The sequence below is a fragment of the Vigna umbellata genome, chromosome 9, assembly GCF_029865625.1.
Source record: "Vigna umbellata cultivar VRB3 chromosome 9, Vumbellata_1.0, whole genome shotgun sequence".
NCBI lineage: Eukaryota > Viridiplantae > Streptophyta > Magnoliopsida > Fabales > Fabaceae > Vigna > Vigna umbellata.
The window spans coordinates 29,843,386-29,867,172 of record NC_142173.1 but is presented as its reverse complement, the minus strand read 5'-3'; the positions used below and the strand labels follow the sequence as shown (position 1 = coordinate 29,867,172).

At 36.4% G+C, this 23,787-nt stretch overlaps 1 protein-coding gene across 1 annotated transcript in view; it reads left to right on the top strand.

The window, feature by feature from the left end:
* The first annotated feature begins 4,921 nt into the window (after nt 1-4,921).
* The window catches only part of LOC124836175 (kinesin-like protein KIN-14B), a 49,727-nt gene continuing 30,861 nt past the window's right edge, over nt 4,922-23,787 (top strand). Inside the window, exons 1-12 of the mRNA XM_088099583.1 lie at nt 4,922-5,329; nt 6,429-6,552; nt 6,970-7,056; nt 7,248-7,418; nt 7,521-7,627; nt 7,848-7,979; nt 8,095-8,273; nt 9,551-9,712; nt 10,446-10,537; nt 16,412-16,563; nt 16,766-16,939; nt 17,503-17,649. Of these exons, the coding sequence (XP_087955709.1) occupies nt 5,111-5,329; nt 6,429-6,552; nt 6,970-7,056; nt 7,248-7,418; nt 7,521-7,627; nt 7,848-7,979; nt 8,095-8,273; nt 9,551-9,712; nt 10,446-10,537; nt 16,412-16,563; nt 16,766-16,939; nt 17,503-17,649 (1,746 nt within the window). The 5' untranslated portion in view covers nt 4,922-5,110. The remainder of the gene's footprint in view (nt 5,330-6,428; nt 6,553-6,969; nt 7,057-7,247; nt 7,419-7,520; nt 7,628-7,847; nt 7,980-8,094; nt 8,274-9,550; nt 9,713-10,445; nt 10,538-16,411; nt 16,564-16,765; nt 16,940-17,502; nt 17,650-23,787) is intronic.

Here is a 23,787-nt window from a genome sequence, read left to right as displayed (position 1 = left end):
ATGATCAGTTCATAAGTGCAGGAGCTTAACGACAACCAATATAATATTGGGAGAAATTCCCCGGATCTAGACTTCCCCGTACGCGCCCGTATCGACAAAACCAATAATCATGCATCGAATGAGTTAAACAATGCAAGCATTAAGCAAAGAGGAAAAACCCTAACTAATGATGAAAGAAAGCATAAGTCTTAATTAAAAGATGTAAAAACAGATTCCATATATGAGAGCTTCAAAAGATTACATTGATTCCCCAACAAACATACAGAGTTTAGTTCACCATATTCATGGTGAACCTAGATGAATAACAATGAAAGAATGAAAGATAAAACCCTAAAAAGGTGAAGAGGAAGCCTCAGCATCCAAGATCCTCCTTCAAAGGGGTGGAAGAGAGAGAGTTTACTTCGTTCCAGCCAAAGATACCTAACCCTAGGAAACCTTAAAGCTTAAATACCATTCGTAAATTACAAAAAATTAGGTCCAAGCCCATTAAAGTGCCGCTCAGCGGTAAAATACCGCTCAGCGGTAAGTGCGTGTCTTGTTTTCTCCCCTCAGCGGCCATTTTGCCCCTCAGCGGATCTCTCGTAAGCTCCTGAGTGCCGCTCAGCGGTAAACTGCCGCTGAGCGGTGACTTCGGCTTCTCCTTTTGCACTTTTTGATGTCTTTTCTGATTTCATCTCTCTCCTTCTTCACTTCTTTCACCAAATTCACCTTAAAACCTGCACAAAAACACTGAAATCAAGCATAAACCTGTCCAGCTCTCTTATTTATGAAAATATGCAGAAAAGCATGATTTCAAGCTAGTTTCTAAGTGTAAAGGTTGCTTTTAGTGTCAATTTTAAGCATGAAAATAATAGTTTTTCAACTGTTATCACCTCCCAGTACGTGCGCTACTCTTCTTTGAATTTCGTGCTTCACCATTTCAGCATCCGCACCTCTCCAGCAAGCAAGCAATGCACATCCTCTCCAACTCCAACGTGGCAGCAACAGCTTTCATCTCAACTCTGTGTGCTTCCAAAACAAAAAAAACGAAATCTGCCCAAAACCAAGGCACTTAAATGTGCAGCTGTGTGCTTAATCTCCAGCAAGGCAATTGAAAATTAAACGTGCTTTTCAAAAGAAAATTAAATGTGAGTGGTGATTTCTCCTTCCAGCCGTGACATTAATGGATTGAAACATTTAATTTAAAAATTACATGAACAAAAATGAAAAAGGGGCAAGGAGTAAAACAAAATTGAAATTAGCGTGGAACTCCAACACGTTCCAGCTCTCCATTGCAGCAGCCAACACGTCCCAGCTCTTCATTCCAGCAACGCTTCTTCATTTCACTCACCATGCAACTCAAATCAGCACCTACTCCAAGCCTAATCACTTTTTGCCAACGTTCCATCCTATGATGTGCTGCACCGTGAATCACCATCTCAATCACCGTGCACCATTAGACAATATAATCATAGATTTAAGCTTCAATAGAAAGTGTAAGAACCAAAAATAAAAAGAAGGCAATGAGTAAATCAGCAAAATGAAATTAACATAAAGCTTTCCATTCTCATTCATCCAAAATCCAAGAAGGTAAACATGGTTCACAGAAAAGCTAAGAAAGAAAACATTCTTCTCGTGTGCTCTCCCTAGGTGGCGGCTGGAACTCGTCCTTCCTCTTCATTCCCCATCTCCTCTCTCCAAAAAAAAAAACCCTTGGACCTAAGCTCTGCCCTAAAGACCGTGAGTTATCCTTTTAAGGATGGGGTCCACACAATAAAACCCTAGGGTGCCAAGTCACTAACTTCTAATTTTTGTGTCTAATTTAGTTTACAAAAAATTGACCCAAAATGTAAGAGTTGATACAGAAATTTTAAACTACTGAATTACAATTTAATTAATTCTAAAATGTCTGTGTGGAGAGTCTTGAATTTATTTGGCATTCTTCCTGATGTCCCAAAATGTATTTCCAAAATTTTCCTGCACTTCAAAAATGCACTTAATCAGCTCAGAAAACCCAAATTAGCACAATTACAAATTTCCAACCAAATTAAGCAAAATTCAGAAAACGGGGAAATAACAAACAATTAAACACAATTCCCTGATTTATTTAAGTGCAATAAACTAAATATAATTCAAGAAATAAAGACTCATCAGAAAGTATGAAAAAGAAAAAGGAAAGTATTGAGCTAAGAGCTAAGAAATAAGAATGTGAAAAGAAAAAGAAAAGAAAAGAAAAGAAAAGGCAAAGCTCAATGCAAAAGGAAAGTTGGGAAAAGTAAGAATGATTGTGTTGATATGATTCTCTTAACTCAAGGGTTTTGTGATCCAGAAAAACCAATTTTCTTGTTAGCCCAGCCACGTTATAAGCCATTGAAAAAGTCCTTGTGATGATGCATGCTTGTGAATGTTTTTTATTGTGGTTAAATGAAAGGAAAAGTTGATTCATGTGACATTGTGATAGTGGAGTGAATGAGTGATTACCTCTTATACACTTGTGTTTGAGTGAAACACTTTACCTAGTGAGGAAATATTCATTGTGCACATGAACATCCATGCTTAGTTGATTGATCATTCATGAAATTGGTTGCCTTTAAGCTCCTGCACTTCAGAACTAATTACTAGGAATGCTATGAATTGTATGAACTCGTAATTAAGGATAGGCCTTCTTGCAAGGTGATTTAGAGAGTGGCATTAACAATTGATGAAAAGAATGTTGAATTCCTAAAATATATGAGAGTGGATAAGATGAAATTGATAACCCCAACAACATACTCATCCATATAATTCATTAAAGTGTTTGCATTCTGTCTTTTCCATTGATCAAATTCATGCATACATGTTTATTTACTGTCTTTTGCATTTAAACCTACAATCAATTTGTTCTTAAGTCTTAAATAATCAACAAATCACATAACTAAACTAGGCCGTGAGTCCTTTGGGAGAACGATACTTGGTCTTACCGAGTTTTATTACTTGAAACGATTCGGTCACACTTGCTGATTGTTAAACAAGTTTGTGGTGTCGTTTTTCGGTGTTCATAAATTTGTCATCAAGTTTTTCATGACATTGGGTTTCGTTTTTGCCTTTTTCTAGTTTTGAATTGCAGGTGGCTTTTCATGGCGACGATGCGGAGGAGGGAGTCGCGGTCAGGCAAGGGTTTGCGTGAAGGAGATGGTGGCGAAATCAATTGGGATTCTAGCTTAGAGTTCGATTTGGGCGTTTAGGGTTCAAAGGATTTTCGGATCAGATTGGGTTTTACAGGTTTTGATTCTGGTTTGATGATCTTTCCTTGCAAGTCGCGAATGGAGAAGACGCCCATGTGAGGAGGATGGTGGGGAACGCGGCGGTTTCGCGGTTGCAGATCCGGTGATGGTCTGATGCGTGGAGGCTTCGGCCTACGGTGGCTCTCTTGCGGAGCATGGTTGCGGCAAGGTAGTGACCGGCAAGATTGGCACGCGAGGAAGATGACAGTGGTTGTAGAAGATGCGACTCGGTTCTCGCAAGATGCGTGTTGATGGTGGTGGCTTCACGGTGGTGGCCTGACTGGTATCCACGACGACTATCGGGATCTTGCAAGAAAGAAAAAGAAGTTGGCCGACGGTGAGGATGGTACGGCGGTTTGAAGGTTGACAACGGAAGGAAGGCAGTGGCAGCGGCCTGGAGTGTTGAGGCGCGATTTTGGTAGAGCGAGGAAGATGGTGATGTGCGTTGAAGGTTGGTGGCGGAGCGGCGCGGCGGTTTCAAGGTGGTGACGCGTCTTGTAGTGGTTCGACGAGGTTGATTGTCGGTGGAGGACGAAGCGGCGGAGGCGGTAGTTGACTGGCGCGTCCGTGGCGGCTAGGGTTGGATTTGGGAATTAGGGTTTTTGGAAAGAAGATGATGATGTGGCAACATGTGGTTAGACTATTTGGTATGCAGAGGATTAATGACGTGGCAGTTTCTTAATGGTTAGATCTACGTGTAGAGGATTTGGACACGTGGCATAATCTGGTGAAGTTTGGCTTAGGAGGGGTATGAATTAGAAACTTAGGGAGCTTTAGTAGAAAATGGCTTAATGTTTAGGCTTGGTTGTTGGCCTGTTTCAGAAATAAGAGTGTATGTAGGGATTTTAGGAGGTGCAAGGGTAAAGTCTGAATGTTTGGCCTATCTGTACATTATTTTCCAAATAAAACCTGATTTTGGGCCTTGAATTGCCATTTGGATAAATAGAACTTATAATTTCAGCTGCACAAATAAACGTAAAAACATCCAAGAATATTTTATGCGCTAAAACTCACTTTTTACGTCTCTTTAATTCCCAAATCTAACAATTCCAATCATCACAAATCCTCTTTAAATCAATCATCCAAGCACATGAATTTCATCAAAAATTTAATTTTAAACCATAAATGGGGACATAAATATGCACTCATCATATATCCATGAGGGATAAAGTCACTTAAGAAGAAAATGATGATTTAATGGTATTATTGAAACATTAAATTTTCACTTGCTAATAAGTCAAGAAATTCATTCAATAAGAATAAGAATAAAATGTCATAACCTTTTAGCTTTAATTAACAATAAATGGTTTTCAAGAATATATACTTTTTTTTATGTAAAAATTAATGGGACCTTAAATAAAAGATGTCCTTTGTAATGATTTAAGTCTGCTTTTAGATATTTTAAAGGAGAAAGAAATAATACAGTAATTTAGAAAAGTAGAAAAAATAGGCAAAAACTTTGGGAAGCAGAATTTTACGTGGCGAAGCCAAACAGGAACTACTAACCTTCACGTGCTTTGCCTTATCCTATGAAAAAACCAAACTTTGAAGAAAGAGAGAGAAGGAGAGAGCAATAAGTAAGGTGAGAGCGAAAGTTAAACAAGCTAGAGGCACAAAATATTATGTGAGCGAGAAAAGCCCAACAACACACCTAAAACGACGCCGTCCACACTCTCTCAACCAAAATCACCATCTCCCTCCATTCATTATCACACCTAAAACCCAAACCAAAAAGCCACAAATTGTATCATAAAAACCTTAAAGGTCCTCCCATTTATTATTTATTTCTATTTATTAAATTTGTATTCCCTTCCTCCTCTCCTTTTCATTTCAAATTCGAACCCACGCAATCGCAAATTTGATTCAAAATGGCGGAGCAGAGGAACCGTTGGAGCTGGGACGTCGCCGGCTTCGACCCGTGGAAATCATCTCCGCCGTCGCAATCTCCGCCGCCTCCCCTGGAGCACGCTGATCGGAAACCTACTGCGCCATTGGTGCGGCGTTACTCCATTTCTGCTACGTCGGTTCTTCCGCAACCCAGGCAGTCCGTGGCCTTGAAGCTTCAACGGTTGAAAGACAAAGTCAAGGTAATGCGTTTTCGTCTCCGCTTATGACTGTGCTGTTACTTTTTCTTCTTCTTCGCAACGTCGACGTTTTGGCCCTTCCTTTCTCTTCTTGATTTGGAAAGTGTTCCAATGGTTTTAGCTTCTGCCTCGTAGCTAGTGCTTGCAACGACGACGTTTTAGGTCGTGTTTCCACTTTAAGAGCTGCGTTGTGGTTTCTACGAGTAGTTTCAGCTTGCGAAGAAAGGGAAGGTGCAATGCTTGCGGGGTTTGAAGGCTCTGTAAAATTTCGACGTACTAAGCTGGAGTGACATCGAAGAGTGTATAGGATTTGTTTCGGGGTTGTGTGTTGAAGGGTGTTTTCACTTAACATGAGTGCGTTGATTTTTTTAATGAATGACTGCAGATTTTTGTGTTCACCATTGTCCTTTTTGTGAACTTCGATTAATTATTGGATGGCTATTGCAACTTATATTGTTTGTAGTACTTAGTGATTCTGTGATGACGACTACAAAGAGGCTACTCTTGCGGTATCAATATTTGAATTCAGGCTTAGGGTGTTTTAGAAGACGCTGTTCTGAATATTACGATATGAGCAAGAAGAATTCGGCGTAGGAAGAGTTTTGGATCAAAGCATGGAGGCTAGAAATGTGCTGGTGTATGCTTATAATTTGAATTCTAGTTGTAAAAAAGAACAGAGTACCGATTGTACCCGTTTTTAAAAATTGTAGAGCGGACTATTTTTGTTTGTTTATGTATTCTATTTGACAAGTATAAGCTAAATGATTAGTTTCATATGTTATCGAATGATTATAATATTCTAGTATATAACGTTCCGTATTGAAAATCACTTTCTGTAATGGAATATGCTAATAAGGGATTTTTGGGTAGTTTGGGTGTAGTTAAAATCTCCATGCAACCATTTATCAAGAAAAAAATAAGAGGGTTAGAAGATGTAATGCTTTTAATACTATTTAAACTTTTAAAGTACTGATAATTTTACTGGTCCGTCTTCTATCTGGTTTGGGTTATTGTTTTTCATGTGGCATCCTTGCCAATTGTTTTGGATAATGTGATTTTGGTTTCGTCATGTGTTAACAATCACATCAGATATTTTGCACAGCTTGCTAGAGAAGACTATGTGCAATTAAGACAAGAGGCAAATGAACTTCAAGAATATTCAAATGCAAAACTTGATCGAGTTACACGATATCTAGGTGTTCTTGCAGAGAAAATCCGCAAGCTAGGTAAGCAATTAATTTTTCTTGACTCTTGGATCATGCGGCTTAAATGGACCAAAGGTTTTGAAATATTGACATTTCTCCTGTAAATTCTTTTGCTTGAATGAAATACATAATTTCAGGACAACATGAGATTCATTCTTTAACCTTTTAGGGAAATGAGAGTCTTGGTTTTTCACACAGTTACAAGGTCTGATCTATGTTAACATATAATAATAGATTTGACATTTTTAGCATTTAGTTTCTCGAAATAAATGAAGTTAAGCACGATTTTATCTTTTGTTTCTAGTAACCAAGAAACTTTGGGGGAAGGGAAGTTCTCTGTTTAAAACTTTGATACATTTTTTTTTCTTATTTTGTGTGTGAAATTGTACTGTTGGTTTTCTGTCACTAAATTTTGAAAATTTCTACTTTGAATTTCAGATCATGTAGCCCTTGAAACTGAAGCAAAAATAGCTCCGCTGATCAATGAGAAAAGAAGACTATTCAATGATTTATTAACATCTAAAGGTAGCTTATGCATAAATTTACCTGAAGTGTTGGGCAGTTTCTTTACATTCACTCTTTTTTGGTCTCCTGTTTTCTATTTTTATAGTAACCGGAAGTGAAGCTAGTTAAGTACTCAATGTTCCTCTTATTGAAGCATACTCATGTATAAGCTTTTCTGAGCTGAAAACTGCAGCAATTAATATTATTTGCAGGAAACATACGAGTATTCTGCCGAGCAAGGCCATTATTTGAAAATGAAGGTGCTTCAGTTGTTGAATTTCCAAATGACTATACCATTAGTGTAAATACTGGTGATGAATCCTTGTCCAATGCCAAGAAAGACTTTGAATTTGACCGAGTTTATGGACCTCATGTGGGTCAAGGTAAAAGGATTTTATCCTTTCTTACCATCTTTTTTGAGTTTAAGCACCATCTTCGATATGTACTCTATAGACCACTTCTCACCCTTGATTTTCTGTTTGCAGCTGAGTTATTTAGTGATGTTCAACCACTGGTACAATCAGCTTTGGATGGATATAATGTTTCCATATTTGCATATGGACAAACACATTCTGGAAAGACACACACTATGGTTGCTTTCTTTCTCTTGCTGTTTATGTGTGTGCATTCACAAAACAATTCCTCTCAAATAAATTACTATAAAATAAAAGGTGTTTTAAGTTCAATGTTGTCTAATATTGAAAATGAAATGGCTGCCCTATGGGTGAATTACTTTAACGTGTTCTTTTGTCTTGAGTCAATGACTATTGGCCTAATCAATTGCTTCTTTGACATTCATTTGTTACTCTCAGGAAGGATCAAGCTATGATCGAGGTTTATATGCTCGTTGTTCTGAGGAGTTGTTTGATTTATCCAATTTAGATTCAACTTCTACTTCTCAATATAAATTCTGTGTTACAGTTTGTGAGCTATATAATGAAGAGGTCTCTTTCTATTTTCACTTATTGCATGCCCCCTTCCTATTGTGTTTCTGGTGTACTTCCTGATTTTCTGTTCATTTAGGGTGAGTAGTTTTTTTATATTCTTTTGTGTTTTCAGACTAGGGATCTACTTTTGGAGGCAGGGAAAAACACTCCTAAACTCAGCTTGGGGTCACCTGAATGTTTTGTGGAACTGGCACAGGAAAAGGTTGACAATCCTGTTGAGTTTTCTGCAGTATTAAAAGCTGCATTGCAGACTCGGGAAAATGATTTGGCAAAGAATAATGTTTCTCATTTGTACGGTCTAAATTCTCTTCCTACATTATATTGTGTTGAAAGTGTGGTCGTTTATGTTATTTTGAGTTGCACGATATACCTTTTTGATCGACTTTACCTAGCATGCATTTACTAATTTATCTGTTGAGATCAAATGTATATATTGAATATTGCTCCTTGGGATGTGTGTGTGTGTAGGAAACACATCAAAATAGGTGAGAGTGTAAAAGGAGCAAATCTCAACAATGGATGTTTATATTAAAAATAATTAAAGCAATCTTGATGTGATTGTAAAAGAGGAATATTAATAACATCTACTCATATTTTTAGCATAGCTTCAATTTGAGTATGTTTGATTGGAGATAGGAATAAGCTAGCTACCTTAGGAATAACGTGTCTCTCATGACCATCCGTGTTGGGTCAAAGACAATCCATGGCCTTAGTTTCTATATAGGGAGCTAATCGCTTTCGTGTAATATAACATGAATCATAATACTTTTTGGGTGTTCTTGTGAAATTCCTTGTCTTTTTTCTTGGGTGGTATTTGATTCATAGCTTATCTCTTCTGTGGCAAAATGGTGTGATTCAAATTTCTCTTTAGGGTTTTTATGTTGAGAGTCTTGTCTCAAATGGTGAATCACCATTCTTGCTTATCTTATGAAGTTTAGGTGGTGTAAGGTTCTTCCTAATTCGTTGTATTTCTTTTTTGAATTATAATCTTTTATTCTCTTCCTTTTTCATTGCTTCAACAAAACCAAGATCAGAACTCATCTAAGATTCCTTCCAAGATTTTATCCAAGATCCAACCAGGAGTTCTTCCTTGAAGCTTGAGTGGAAAGATTTACGCATCCAAGCAAGCCTAGCTTGGGTTTCCATCAAGCCTTGACCATTAGTATATGGTTGTGTGATCAGGATTTACTCCTCTCACCCTCTCACTAGAAATGTCCCATAAAATACACACATACACACACATGTGTGTATGTGTGTGTGTTGTATTGGTGGTTTGAGAAGACATTGCTATTTTAATTTGATGTTTTCACAAATAATTATAAAAGGGCCTCCTCCCTTTTTTTACATTGTTTTCTATTTTCGAATATTTGTACTGGAAACAGCATAAATAACATTTTCTATTAAATGTATCATTTGTGACATTGTATTATCAGAAAGAAGATTGTCAAAGGTTCTTCTTTTGTAGTTGTTTCTATTTTGATATTTCTGTGCATTTGTTGCCATATTTTCTGACTGCTGTAGACTAAATCACCTCTGGATTTCATGTTTTTTTTTTTTTTTTTTGTCAGGATTGTCACAGTACACATATTTTATAACAATTTGATCACGGGTGAAAACTCATATAGTAAACTCTATATGGTTGATTTAGCTGGAAGTGAAGGTTTAATAACAGAAGATGACAGTGGGGACCGTGTCACAGATTTGCTGCATGTTATGAAGTCTCTTTCAGCGTATGTAACTTAATGCATTATTTTTCTCCATTAGTAAATTTGTCAGTATTTGCTTATATTAGTTGATTAAGTTTTTGTCCATCCATGTCTTTAGGTGGCAATGCACTTAAAGTATTTTCTGTTGTCCTATATGTGTTACTTTATCAGCTTTCATTACTTGTTGCAAATGTTACCACGGAAGCTAACCATATTTTTAGTTCTGCTTCTGCTTAGGGAACGAAAGTTTCAATATTTAATCTCCTAATAATTGATTCGGGTTTGCTTTCACTTATGGTGTTAGAGCACTATACTTACATTTGGCTATACTTTTATGCTACATTTACTTAATTCCTTAAGTCCCCTATCAATGCCTAGCATGAGCTTATTTGGAAGTTCCCTATCAATGATGAAATGGATTTTAAAGCTCCAATACATCATCTTTACAATCAAGTTTAGATGTGGGTTTCTGATTAAACTTGCTCTGCAAGGAAGGAGGAACAACAATAGTACTTGAACCTGGTTCTGATTTGTATACTGTATTGAACCATGCTTGGATAACAATTCTATGTATCTACAAAAATGAAATGTAATTTGATTCTTTGTAACTCCTAATATGTGCCAGCTATTTTCTTGTTTTATATATAGATTTTATTTTCTATTTATATAGAAATTTAAGCAAGTTTAGTTGAAAGAATGTGGTGCAGTGAAAAAAATTAAATTTCTGATTTGTTACTTTTTTAAAATGAATATGCAGGTTGGGAGATGTTTTGTCTTCTTTAACATCAAAGAAGGATATAATACCTTATGAAAATTCAGTGCTAACAAAACTGCTTGCAGATTCACTTGGTATTGATTTTTTCTTCCCTCTTATTATCTTTGATGTCTCTGCTTATTAAAATGCCAATGTGCGTTTACAACTTTGGTGTGGTTTTTTCATTGTTAGAAGTCTGTGGCCATATATTGCATGCTACCGAATTTTTTGTTTATGTGTATTATTGTTTAGCAAACATCAATTTTTATAATTCTAGGGAATATTCTCCATTCCTTATATCTGGATGACATGCTCAACCTTTGTACCACGTTCTAAAAGAATAAAAAGCTTTTCATTCTCTAATTCTCTCCAAAGAGACACTGTTCTGTTTCTCTCTCAATCTCCCCCTCTAACTTTAACTTGGAAACAAAGTGATAGCAGCTGCAGTTACCTGTCCTGTCACAATAGTCACATCACATATGCTGCTGTCTGGGTAATCATGAAGCTGTTGTCTGATTTTGTCTTCATTTGATATTCTTATGGTCTTGTTGCTTATTCAGAAATATATTGCTGCATATGCACTCTTCTGTTGCTATGACTGTTGTTAGGGTTTAAGGTGGGAGGTAATGAGAAGGAGAAGAAAGGTAGGAGGGAAGTGAGACCAAATGGTATTGACCGTAAAGGCTGAATGGTGGAAGACATGGAGAGGTAAGGCCGAACATTGGACAAAGGGGAGCGACCAGGCTGAACGGTGGACAATGGGGAGCGACCAGGCCGAACGGTGGGGAAGCAGGGAAGGACTTGAGCCGAACAGTTGAAGAATCACCATCTTAACTGCGTAGCGGTTAGGGGGGGCGAGAGCTAATTACAGTAAAATGAGCCACAATAGGAGAGAATATTCAGTATAAGTTAATTAGAGTAAATAAATATATATCCTACAGAAATATTCAATATAAGATATTTATAATTAAGGATGTATGCTAGGGTAATATATGGGGATATTTATATTAAATATAGAGATATTTATATTAAATGCAAATATATTCTAGGGAAATATTTAGTAAGAGATGGGGCGGGAAATAATTAGTATAAATAAAGCTAGAGTCTAGGGTTAAGGGTATGCTTTTTATTATTGAGTTTTGTGACAGACATTATTGTCTTGTGAGGGAGGTTATGCTCCCAAATAATTGATGGAGGTTATGCTCCCAATTATTGTTTACTTTTGTTTATTCAGATATTACCATCAATAAAAGATATTTATTCGTTCAATTCTATTCTTTCATTATTCTTGTTAGGATATTTATCCTATTTTATCATCATTATAGTGTGTCAAGGGTTACCCTATTTATCATGATTATATTATGTCTAGGATTACCCTATTTATCATGATTATATTGTGTCTAGGGTTACCTATTTATCATGTACTTGTGTATCAATTTATTCTTATAAATAGAAGATTGTGAGAGGGATCAATTAAGCCCCCTAGAATTATTTTGCAGTTTCAATCTTAAGTTGGTATCAGAGCGGGTCGATCCCGCTCTGGTTTCTATCTCGTAATATATATCTGTCCGGCGCCACAGTTCTTCGTCGCCCGCCACTGTTCGCCGTTGCCCGCCGCCGGCTACCGTCAATCGTCGGCCACCGCCGTCCGTCGTCGACCACCGTCCGGCCACCGTCCGACCACCGTCACCGCCGTCGTCGTCCGGCCACCGTCGCTGTCGGCCACCGCCCGCCGTTGTCGGCCACCGTCGTCCATCACTGTCATAGTTTCCTTCGTCTAAACCCTTAGGGTTTTCTTGTTCCTCATTAGTACTATTCGTCTTCTTCAGAAATGGCATTTGACAGTACTCTTTCCTTCTTTGGAAGTCCATCAATTACCTCCGAGAAGCTAAATGGAAAAAATTATCTATCATGGTCCTCCACTTCTATGTTTTCTGAGGATGAATATCAAGAGTATTTAAGGTTAAAGTCTAACAGCTTGGCACAACCATCTCAATCTCTCAATACATCAACAGCCTGCGTTTCTCAATCTATGGAATTTCAAAATTCATGGGTAATTGACTCAGGTGCTTCTGATCACATTTCTGGTAATACTTCTTTGTTCTCATCTATTTCCTTTCGAGAAAAACCTCATTTCATAACCCTTGCAAATGGATCTAAAACTTCTTCCAAAGGAGTCGGTCATGTTTCTTTGTCTCCCTCCCTTAATCTCAACTCAGTCCTTTTTGTCCCTAATTGTCTTTTTAATTTAATTTCCTTAAGCCAGTTGACTAAAACGTTAAATTGTTCAATAACCTTTGATCATAAATCTTTTGTTATACAGGAGCGTGGTTCGGGGAGACAGATTGGAGAAGGATATGAAGCTGGCGGATTATACCATTTTGGATCTCGTCCAAGGGTGTCTTGTGTTGCTACTCCTAATCCTAAAGTGCTACATGATCGACTTGGCCATCCTCATTTGTCCAAATTAAAAAAGATGTGTCCTGAACTTAGTGGTCTCCAAACCTTAGAATGTGAGTCATGTCAATTGGGAAAACATGTTAGATCTTCCTTTCCTAAAAGGTCTCAATCAATATGTAATTCTAATTTTTCCATCATCCATTCTGATATATGGGGACCTAGTCGTATCTCGTCCTTTGGTTTTAAATATTTTGTTACCTTTATTGATGAATATTCAAGATGTACTTGGGTTTATCTTATGAAAAATTGTTCTGAATTGTTAGCTATCTTTACATCCTTTTTAAATGAAATCAAGAATCAATTTGGTCAAGTAATCAAAATATTAAGAAGTGATAATGCAAAAGAGTATTTCTCATCCTCCTTTTCTGCCATCTTGAGTTCCCATGGTATCTTACATCAGTCTACTTGTCCTCATACACCACAACAAAATGGTATAGCAGAACGAAAAAATAGACACTTGGTTGAAACTGCTCGTACCCTTTTGCTTGGTGCCCATATTCCTGTCCATCACTGGGGGATGCCATCTTAACTGCATGTTATCTTATTAATAGGATGCCCTCCTCCTCTCTTGATAATAAAGTCCCTTTCACCATTTTGTTTCCTAATAATCCTCTCTTTCATACATCTCCCCGAGTGTTTGGCTGTGTATGTTTTGTTCATGACATGTCTCCAGGTCTAGACAAACTCTCCGCTCGCGCTCTCAAATGTGTCTTCTTAGGCTATTCTCGACTTCAAAAAGGATATCAGTGTTACTCTCCTGAAACTAAGAAGTATTACATGTCTGCCAATGTCACATTCTTTGAACAGACTCCTTACTTCTCTCCATCTGTTCAGGATGTTTCTTTCCTCCAGCAGGTCCTTCCTATTCCAATGGCTGAGTCAAATAGCTCTACTGTCTTTGTCATTCCAACTCTTGATCACAATCCTTCTACACCTGTTCCTCCACATACTGAGATCATCCCACACATGGCCCCAATGGATAGTCCACCTCCCCAAGACAATGGTGAATCTCCTACTTCAGATTCTTCTCCCTCGTCACCTCCTCCCACGCCTCCTGGTGCAAATGATTCAGCATGGCCTATTGCCCTTAGAAAAAGGTACTCGTTCCACTCGGAACCCTCATCCCATTTATAATTTTCTAAGGTATCATTGATTGTCGCCCTCCTATTTTTCTCTTTTATCCTCAGTGTCCTCTGTTGTTATACCCAAGAATGTGAAAGAAGCACTTGATCATCCTGGATGGCGACAAGCTATGATTGCAGAAATGCAGGCTCTTGACCACAGTAATACGTGGGAGCTGGTGCCCCTTCCCCCAGGCAAAAAGGCAGTTGGTTGTCGATGGGTGTATGCAGTTTAAGTTGGCCCTGATGGTGAAATTGATCGGCTCAAAGCTCGGCTTGTTGCAAAAGGTTACACTCAGGTTTATGGTCTTGATTATTGTGACACTTTCTCTCCTGTAGCCAAGATGACTACTATTCGTCTCTTCTTTGCCATGGCAGCCATTCGTCACTGGCCACTTCATCAATTGGATATCAAGAATGCCTTCCTACATGGTGATCTTGAGGAAGAAGTTTATATGGAGCAACCTCCTGGGTTTGTTGCTCAGGGGGAGTCTGGTATGGTATGCAAATTGCATCGATCTCTGTATGGCCTCAAGCAATCGCCACGTGCTTGGTTTGGAAAGTTTAGCTCCATTGTTCAAAAATTTGGGCTAAAACGCAGTGAAGCAGACCATTCAGTTTTTTATTGTCATTCTTCTCTCGGGAAGTGTGTTTACTTAATAGTATATGTTGATGATATTGTCATTACAGGAAATGATGCTGTTGGAATATCTCAACTAAAAGAGTACTTGTGTAGACATTTTCAAACCAAGGATCTTGGAAGTCTGAAATACTTCTTAGGCATTGAAGTAGCACAATCAAAAGATGGAGTTGTAATCTCCCAAAGGAAGTATGCTCTTGATATATTACAAGAAACAGGCATGATTGATTGTAGACCGGTAGACAGTCCCATGGACCCAAACCAGAAATTGAGGACAGAAGAAGGTGAATTATTCTCCGATCCAGAGAGGTATAGGAGGCTGGTTGGCAAACTGATTTATCTCACTATCACAAGGCTAGATCTATCCTTTGCAGTTGGAGTGGTTAGTCAGTTCATGCAGGCTCCATGTGTTGACCATTGGAATGCTCTCATTCGCATTCTAAGGTATGTAAAGAAGGCTCCCGGGCAAGGATTGTTATATGAAGATAAAGGAAGCATTCAGGTCTCTGGGTATTGTGATGCAGATTGGGCAGGTTCACCTATTGATAGACGGTCTACTACAGGATATTCTGTTTTTCTGGGAGGAAACATTATTTCATGGAAAACTAAGAAACAGAATGTAGTAGCTCGATTAACCGCGAAAGCCGAGTATAGGGCAATGGCATCACTAACATGTGAACTTATATGGGTGAAACAATTCCTTCAAGAAGTTAAATTTTGTGACATCCATACTATGAAGATGTATTGCGACAATCAAGCTGCTCTCCACATTGCATCAAATCCAGTGTTTCACGAGAGGACTAAACATATAGAAATTGATTGTCATTTTGTTCGTGAAAAGTTGTTGACCAAAGAAATATGTACTGAGTTTATTGGGTCAAACGATCAACTCGCAGATGTATTGACCAAGTCATTAAGGGGTCCTCGAATTGAGTTTATTTTTTCCAAGCTTGGTACATACAATTTGTATGCTCTTGGGGGAGTGTTAGAATATTTATCATATTTTATCATCATTATAGTGTGTCAAGGGTTACCCTATTTATCAGGATTATATTGTGTCTAGGATTACCCTATTTATCATGATTATATTGTGTCTAGGGTTACCCTATTTATCATGTACTTGTGTATCAATTTATTCTTATAAATAGGAGATTGTGAGAGGGATCAATTAAGCCCTCTAGAATTATTTTACAGTTTCAATCTTAAGTGCTGAATTGGATCAATAGGGCGGATAAATTCTGAGTTACAAGGGGTGTCCGAGGAAGAAAAGTTGTGTTTGGCCTACATCAGTATGGAAGGTAGTGCCAGATTCTGGTTCAGATTCTGGAGGGAGCAAACAGATAACCGAACGTGGACAGGACTGAAGGAGGCAATGGTGGTAGGGTTCGGAAGAAGATAATATAATTGCCCTTGTATTCATTCATTGCCTATTTTTCTTTTGTTGAGGGTTTGGGTGGCTTTGCTACATTGATGTCTTGTATTCCACCAAAAGATACCTTATCCCATGATGGATAGACAAAGACATTGGTAAATGAAGCAACATTTACTAATTACCTGCATTTTCTGTATAAGGTTTACCTTCATTTATAAGTATAGTCATTCTTGCTTTTCACTCTTTTTGTTATGTAAATTGATTCTACATGCAATTATAGACTTTTTCATGATTCATCCTGATTTGGATCAGTTCTTTATGACCGGTTCAGGCACATGATCTAATTTTTGCAGTTAGTGCTATTTAATATGTGCAGGTGGGAGTTCAAAAACTCTGGTGATTGTGAATGTGTGTCCAAGTGTTTCAATTTTATCTGAGACATTGTCATCTCTCAATTTCTCTGCCAGAGCTCGAAATTCTATGTTAAGCCTGGGAAATCGAGACACAATTAAAAAGTGGAGAGATGTTGTAAGTTTCCATTCTCAGTTCTCCGTTTTGATCTTTTTACTCGTCAGTGTGAATTTCTTTTAGATTATTTTTAAAGTTATTAGTACATATTACATCTGATAAGATTGTATGTGGATTGATGATGTTGAGTGCAAACTAGGGTGTCAATGGTTACAAATTTTGTATTTATACCATGTATTGTATTTGTCATATTTTTTATTAGGCAAATGATGCACGAAAGGAGCTCTATGAGAAAGAAAAAGAAATCAATGATCTGAAGCAAGAGGGTTTGGAGCTCAAGCAGGCACTTAAGGATGTAAATGATCAGTGTGTTTTACTCTTTAATGAAGTGCATAAGGCATGGAAAGTTTCTTCCGCATTGCAGACTGATTTAAAGGTTTGGTATTTGAATTAGCTAACAGTTTTCCAGTTCTTTATGCAGTGAGTGGTTATTTGGTGACTTGTGAAAATGTGATATGCTTGGGTTATGTCAATTCATTAAGCAATTCTTTATTATTTGTGCTACAACATGTTAAAGAGCATGTATGCATTTAAGTTTTAAATCAGTCTTTTAACTGCATACTCACTGTCAAGTATTCTATCAAATCCAACATTGTGCATCTTCTGATGTATTCTTGATTTTGGTTTGCTGAGGTGGTTTTTCTGTTAAATATTTTAAACATTTTGTGTTGATTTCTGATCCATGAAGTTACAATAACTAATTGACATTTTTTATCTTATCCCAATCTATATTTACAGTGTTTTTTTGCTTTTTCTAATTTCATGAATTGTTCTTTAACAACATATTACTTTAGTTAGCACGATTCAATATTTTGGGCTGCAAAATTGGCCTAATTCCGCGAGAATGTCTATCCTTTATTAGCAACTCTAAGTTGATATGTTTTTAACATAGTCATCTGACTTGCCTGTAACCTGCATTATTGTTTTTGTATGTTGTAGTTGGAACATGTTTTGCTGTCAGACAAACAAAATATAGAGAAAGAACAAAATACTCAGCTTAGAAATCAAGTTGCTCAACTTCTACATTTAGAGCAAGATCAGAAATTGCGGATTCAAGAGCAAGATTCAACCATCCAAAGTTTGCAGGTTGGTCCTATGTTATACTAGCTTGCATTACTTATTTATGGGAACTTCTTGAATGATACAGAAGTCCAATTTCTAAGTACTTTAACAACAGTTTCTCGATAAAAGGTTACAATGGTCTAACATAACTTTTCTAATTAATGGATGTTCATCAGTTTTGTTTGCCAGGAAGCCTTATGTTACTTGTATACATAACTTATAATTGAACTTTAAATTCTTTGCAATTGCTTCTGTTTCTTAAATTCTTATTTCCTTTTTTTTTTTCATTCACTCTTCCGTTTGAGTTTTGGACTTTATACATCTGGTTCAATGCTCTGCTTGTGCTGTGCTTTCTTCATGCTAACAACTGCTATTTATATTATCAAATTTATGTGTACAGGTGACATTTCTAACACAAGGCTGTACCAACGATAATGTCATGATTGAGTAGTTTGAACGAATGTTTTTAAAACCAAATAAGTCATTGAATCGGGGAAAATACTGATTCAAGGTTTCGAGGTTCAAATGTGTTTGAAACAGTATTAATAAAATAGCCATAAGTAGATGATATTAATTTCGAATAATTATATAACAATGAAAAAAAAGCACCATATTTTAGGTTCTTAACACAAAGAAAACATGAAAAGAGACTAAATCAAAACTTAATACTTTATGTTTTTTACAAAACAAAATATTATCCATCAACAATACAAGTTCATGTGTAGAAAACAAAAAGAAAATGGCAAATTGATGTAATATAAAATATAGTAAATCAAGATAAACAATTTTCTAAATTAATATAAGTGACCAAATTATGTTTTCTGTAACATAAAAAACAAATAATAATTTCTAAATTAATTTATTTGTATGTTTTATACTTATTATAGAAAAGTGATGCCTTATATCTCAAGAGGGGGTGATTGGATTTTGTTTCAAAAATGTTCTTTTCAAAAACTTAGCAAAATCTTTGGTTTTCTTGAAATCAATAAAGCAAATATAATGAATCAACAATAAAAGAGAAAAAGGAGAGAGCGATCAATACAACAATATATACTGGTTCGGTCAAACCTACATCCATTCTTCCTTCAATCAACCTGAGTTGAAGGGATTCCACTATGACAAAGTATACAAGAATACATAGATATCCCGTCTCAATGCACTCTCCTACCCACTAAATATCACTTATAGAAATACAAGATGTGAACACCCTTACAATCTACACAACCAGAGAACATTCACAACTCTCTAAACACCTTGAGAACAATCCTAGCTCTCAATGAGAACAATCACAGTTCTCCCCTTGGCACAACCATAAAGGAACTCAATCTACATATTGAAAATGATGAAACTGATCTTCACAACAACACTCTAGTAGTGTTGATATGATCATAACACTTTAAGCTCACTTTCTTGTTAGAATCTTGATGTATAAACCCAAATTTGGTCTTTGACTGTTCAAGACTGATCTTAGACGCTCCTGCAATCAATACACAATTAAAATATTAGTTATGAAATTGATAGCTCAAAAGATTAGTTTGAAACAACGCGCAAGACAATTATTTATAGGATTTTTGAATCCTGACGCACATTAATCGATTACGTAATTTATGTAATCTGTTAAGCTTTTCTTCCTGCTTTAATAGATTTGATTCTGTTTAAGATTTAATAGATTATACGACGCATGCAATTGATTATGCACATACAAGCCAACACTAAAATCATATGACTGTTAGAAGCAGTCAAGGCTTTAAATGAAATTGATTTTCATAAGAGAAACATATTTAATCGATTAGGAAACTTATGTAATCGGTTATGTTCAACACTTAAGAAAATTTTCAAATCGTTTCAATTCTAAACAGATCAATACACTTATCAAACACATATTGGCATAGCAACGTGTTTTAATCGATTATACAACTAATGTAATCGATTACTACACAATTGTTTGCCTCTGTTTTAGCATACAAGTGTTATGGAGAAATCTAACAGATTATATACATTGTTTAATCGATTATTTCTTCCAGAAATGAAATACACAATGTGTTTTAAACCATGATTCATTAACGACCATTGAATACATATATCAAGCATCTCAAACACAAACAAAATAAGGATAAAGCAATTGTTATGCCATTTGTTGTGCAAGAAACCATAAAACCATTTTCTTGTTCATAATTAAAAACATGGGTATGTAAGGTAGACATTGGCTCCTCCTATCAACAATCTCCTTTTTTTATGATGCACAATAAGAAACATGTTTTGCAGTTACTCTTCCCCTTTGAGCATTAGAAAAAAATGACAAAATAGGTAACATGGACTAAGTGCTAAAAGAAACGTCAAGAAAATAATCCTTAAAGACCATTACAGAGTTTGATGCTCCCCTATCAAAAAGAGATGTAGCACTCTACCAGAAAGTGAGCAGTATGTTATTGATCATCAGAGTGTATATCAAAGCTCAATTTCATCAATTTGAAGCAGTATACTAGATATATATATATATATATATATATATATAACAAATACATATAAGAGTATTTATACTGAATTCAAATAATGATAGCATATAATATCATGTGGAATTCCTAATACTCAAGATAATGTATGCAATGGTGATAAAGCATAGAGTATTATTGCAGTTTAAATGTATGATATAAGCTATGATGCAGCAGAAAAATGTGATAAATGTATTAGCATATCTGCAACAGAGTTACCATCTCATAATGATGCATATATGATGGATTTCAAAACCAATTTGAGCAAAAGGCAACATATGATGTATGTTTTGTGCCAAACATGTATATAAGAACTGTTAAAACTTGTTTAGCAACTCATAATAGAGTTATAAGCATATAAAACCAGATTTTATAACCTAATCGATTACATTACTTATGTAACAGATTAAGAAAACTGCAGTTAACTGTTTAATCTGTTAAATTTTGCAGTAATGATCAAACTAATATTTTTGATCAGTCAACCTGTTTTGATTATATTGCAACCTACAAACACAACTTTCTCAACATTGTAACATGTTAGAATCATAATAAACATGATAAGAATACGATCTGTGTATCAATGCATGACCCATGAATGAAAATGAGCAATTTATCATATAATAGAATGATATTCAGTTTTCATCCGTTCAGAATAGATTCATCTATTCATTAAATGTGTGCAATCAGTCACATCCTTTCAGATATTGCAAATATATTAACTCAAACATCAAGATTGTATTTAACAAGTAGTTATAGGAAATTGTTCACAAAACCAGAATAAGCTTTCAAACAACTTTAAACCAAACAGAAGATAAATTGTTCAAAGGACAAAGTCTTATGGCTTGATTACAAAACATTTAAACCAAAGCAGAAATCAAAGCTAAATCATATGCTTAAGTAAAATGTTATCATCACTTTCTTCTGCTTCATTCTCCTCTTCATCATCATTTCCATCATCTCCATTGCCATCTTCTTCCATGGCCTCTTCATCTTCCTCATTCTCTTCAACCTCATCATCATCGTTTAAGCTCTGAATTCCCAGTTTCTCTTGGATAGCTGCAATGTCCTTGTCAAGCTTGTCAAACCGATATTGGTGGAGATTAGACAGTGAATGCATTTGTTTGACCATGAATTTCTCAAACTCTGTTTTTGGTATGAAGACATCAGATTATGAACCAACATTGTGAGTGGCAGGTGCATCTTCTTCATTTTGATTTTCATCTTTGAACCCAACCATCTTCACTGGGCCTAAGTCCCATATGGTGCGAGGCATTTTTATCAACCAGATTCCGCTTACCATAAGATTCACAAGATTCCTCAACACAGTCAACATGATAGTGGGGAAGAACCTTTGAAATGAAGACAACATAAGGTAAGCTAGCAACATCTTGCCTTGTTACCTTGCTCATATTGTCAGCAATTGCAGCGGCTGAAGCAGTTTGAATGTTCTCTTTTAGAGCATGAATGATGCATATGTCTTCTGTAGTTAATTGAGCATGATTGCTTCCTCTTAGAAGCAGAATCCAAGCAATCACAAACGTACAGAGATGGTCATCCCTCTTCATACCATTGGTTTTGTACAGAGAATAGTCTCGTGGTTGACTTGGATCTCTTAGACAGCCTTGATACACCGAGAATTTGTGTAGACCTTCAATTCCAAGATGAGTCTTTTCACCTCCTAGGTGAAATGCAGCAATGGAGGACCATAAAATCCCTTCACTAATCTTCAGATTGGAGTAGAAGACTCTCACAAGGTTTGGGTGCCAGGGGTCAGCCATTTCCACAAACGTTTTTAGCCCCTGATGTTCCAGCGAATCTTGAAAAATGAACCATTCTCTTCTAAAGAAGCTTAAATTGGTGTATTTATGAGGAATTATTTTCCTCAATCTCTAGTGATTTATAAAGTTGGTTTGAGCATCTTCATCGCTTATCCAACCGTCTAAAGTACGAGCCCGAGATCTTTGTGCCATTCTTTTCATGCGTTTAGGTTGAGAAGATGAAGCCATGTGAGAGAATTAGACGGAGAGCTTGATGGAGAGATTTTGAGGGAGGTCAAGATTTGAAAGTAGTTTTAGAAGAGAGTGGATGAACACTTTAACGAATTAGGGTTCCCTTCTAATAGATTAAGTCTAGTGGGAAGCTCATTTTAAAACTTGAAAGCCCAAACATAACTGGATCTAATCCGTTAACCCTTTTACTTAACCGATTAGCTTCATTGTATTTCACAGATTCAGCAAGTAGAGAAAACAATGGAAAAGTCTAATCGATTACATTAATTTCCTAACAAATTAAATCAGATTCAGGAAAACAGAGAAAACATTGAGAAAAAACTAATCAATTATATTATTTATATAATCGATTAAAACACGCAAACATGGTTTTTCACACAATACTTTCAATCAAATCAATCAACATTCAATACACACATGCAAATGATTGCACAGAGTATGAATGATGCATGTTTTGCTAAAAATAAAGCTTGTTACCACACTTGAAGATCTCAAGGGGTATATGATTCACTTTTTGAGCGCTCCTTGGGTCACTGTTTTCAATCCATTTCAGTTTCCTGCAAGCAGTTTAAAGCTTTGGTTGCAGGTACCCAAATGAACTTGGGACCTTTACTGTTAGTAGCTTGTGTTGGTCCCTTCGGGATGCCCTTGAATTTCCCTTTTGCAACACCAACCTTTCTATAATAGCATGCTTTGGATAAATGACCAATATTGTTGAAATAAAAGCAGGATATAGAGGAAGGTTTGCTAAGATCAGAAACCTTCCTAACATTGATTTTATTACTTTTACAAGTGCATCCTATTTCTTGCTTATTTATCACTCTACTTTGAGAACTTAGCACAGCTTCAAGGTTTTTTCTACCTAGAGTGAATTTAGATAGAGGATTCATCAAGTAATCAATTTTCTCTAGATGACCAGGACAATTTGAACATTCTTGAGTTTTTATTTTATTCTCAGTTTTAGCCTTCTTAGATGATTGTATAACAGTTTCTAGTTCAGTTTTCAGGCTGTCATTATCTTTCACAAGATTTTCAATTCTATTCTCTAGATCTCTCTTTTCACTCTTTAATCTATTAATTTGATACTACATTTTTGTAGCCTCACCATGCAGCTCTTGAAAAGCATCAAGCAATTGATAATACCTGTCCTCAATAGGCTCTTCATCAAAGCTGTCTTCACTGTTGTCTGAACACACTGAACCAGCCATCAAACACAGATTGGTTTCCTTTTCCAAGCTTTCATAGAGTCACTTGTAGAGCAGTTTGAGTCATTATCTTCCCAGGCTACATAGGCTTTCTTCTGCCTGTTCTTTCTGCTGTCTTGGCTGGTCCTGTCATCCAGCTTTTGCTTCATTTTCAAGACAGGGCATTCAGGTTTGATATGGCCTGCTTTGCCACATTCATAGCATGTTGGTACAACAACTTTTCTTTTCTTCCTGTTTGCTCTAAAGTTGCCTGCAAAATCAGAACTAAATTTATTCTTAGATTTCATAAATCTTGAGAATCATTTTACCATAAAATTCATTGGATCCAGCTATGGATTCTCAGATTCTGAATCAGCCCCTTTAGAGTGTTTTCTTGAAGTTGTTTTGTTTGAGTCTTGAGGGCTATGGTGTGCTTTTGTTCACTTTCTTCCTCCTCTCTCAATCTGCCTAGCTCAA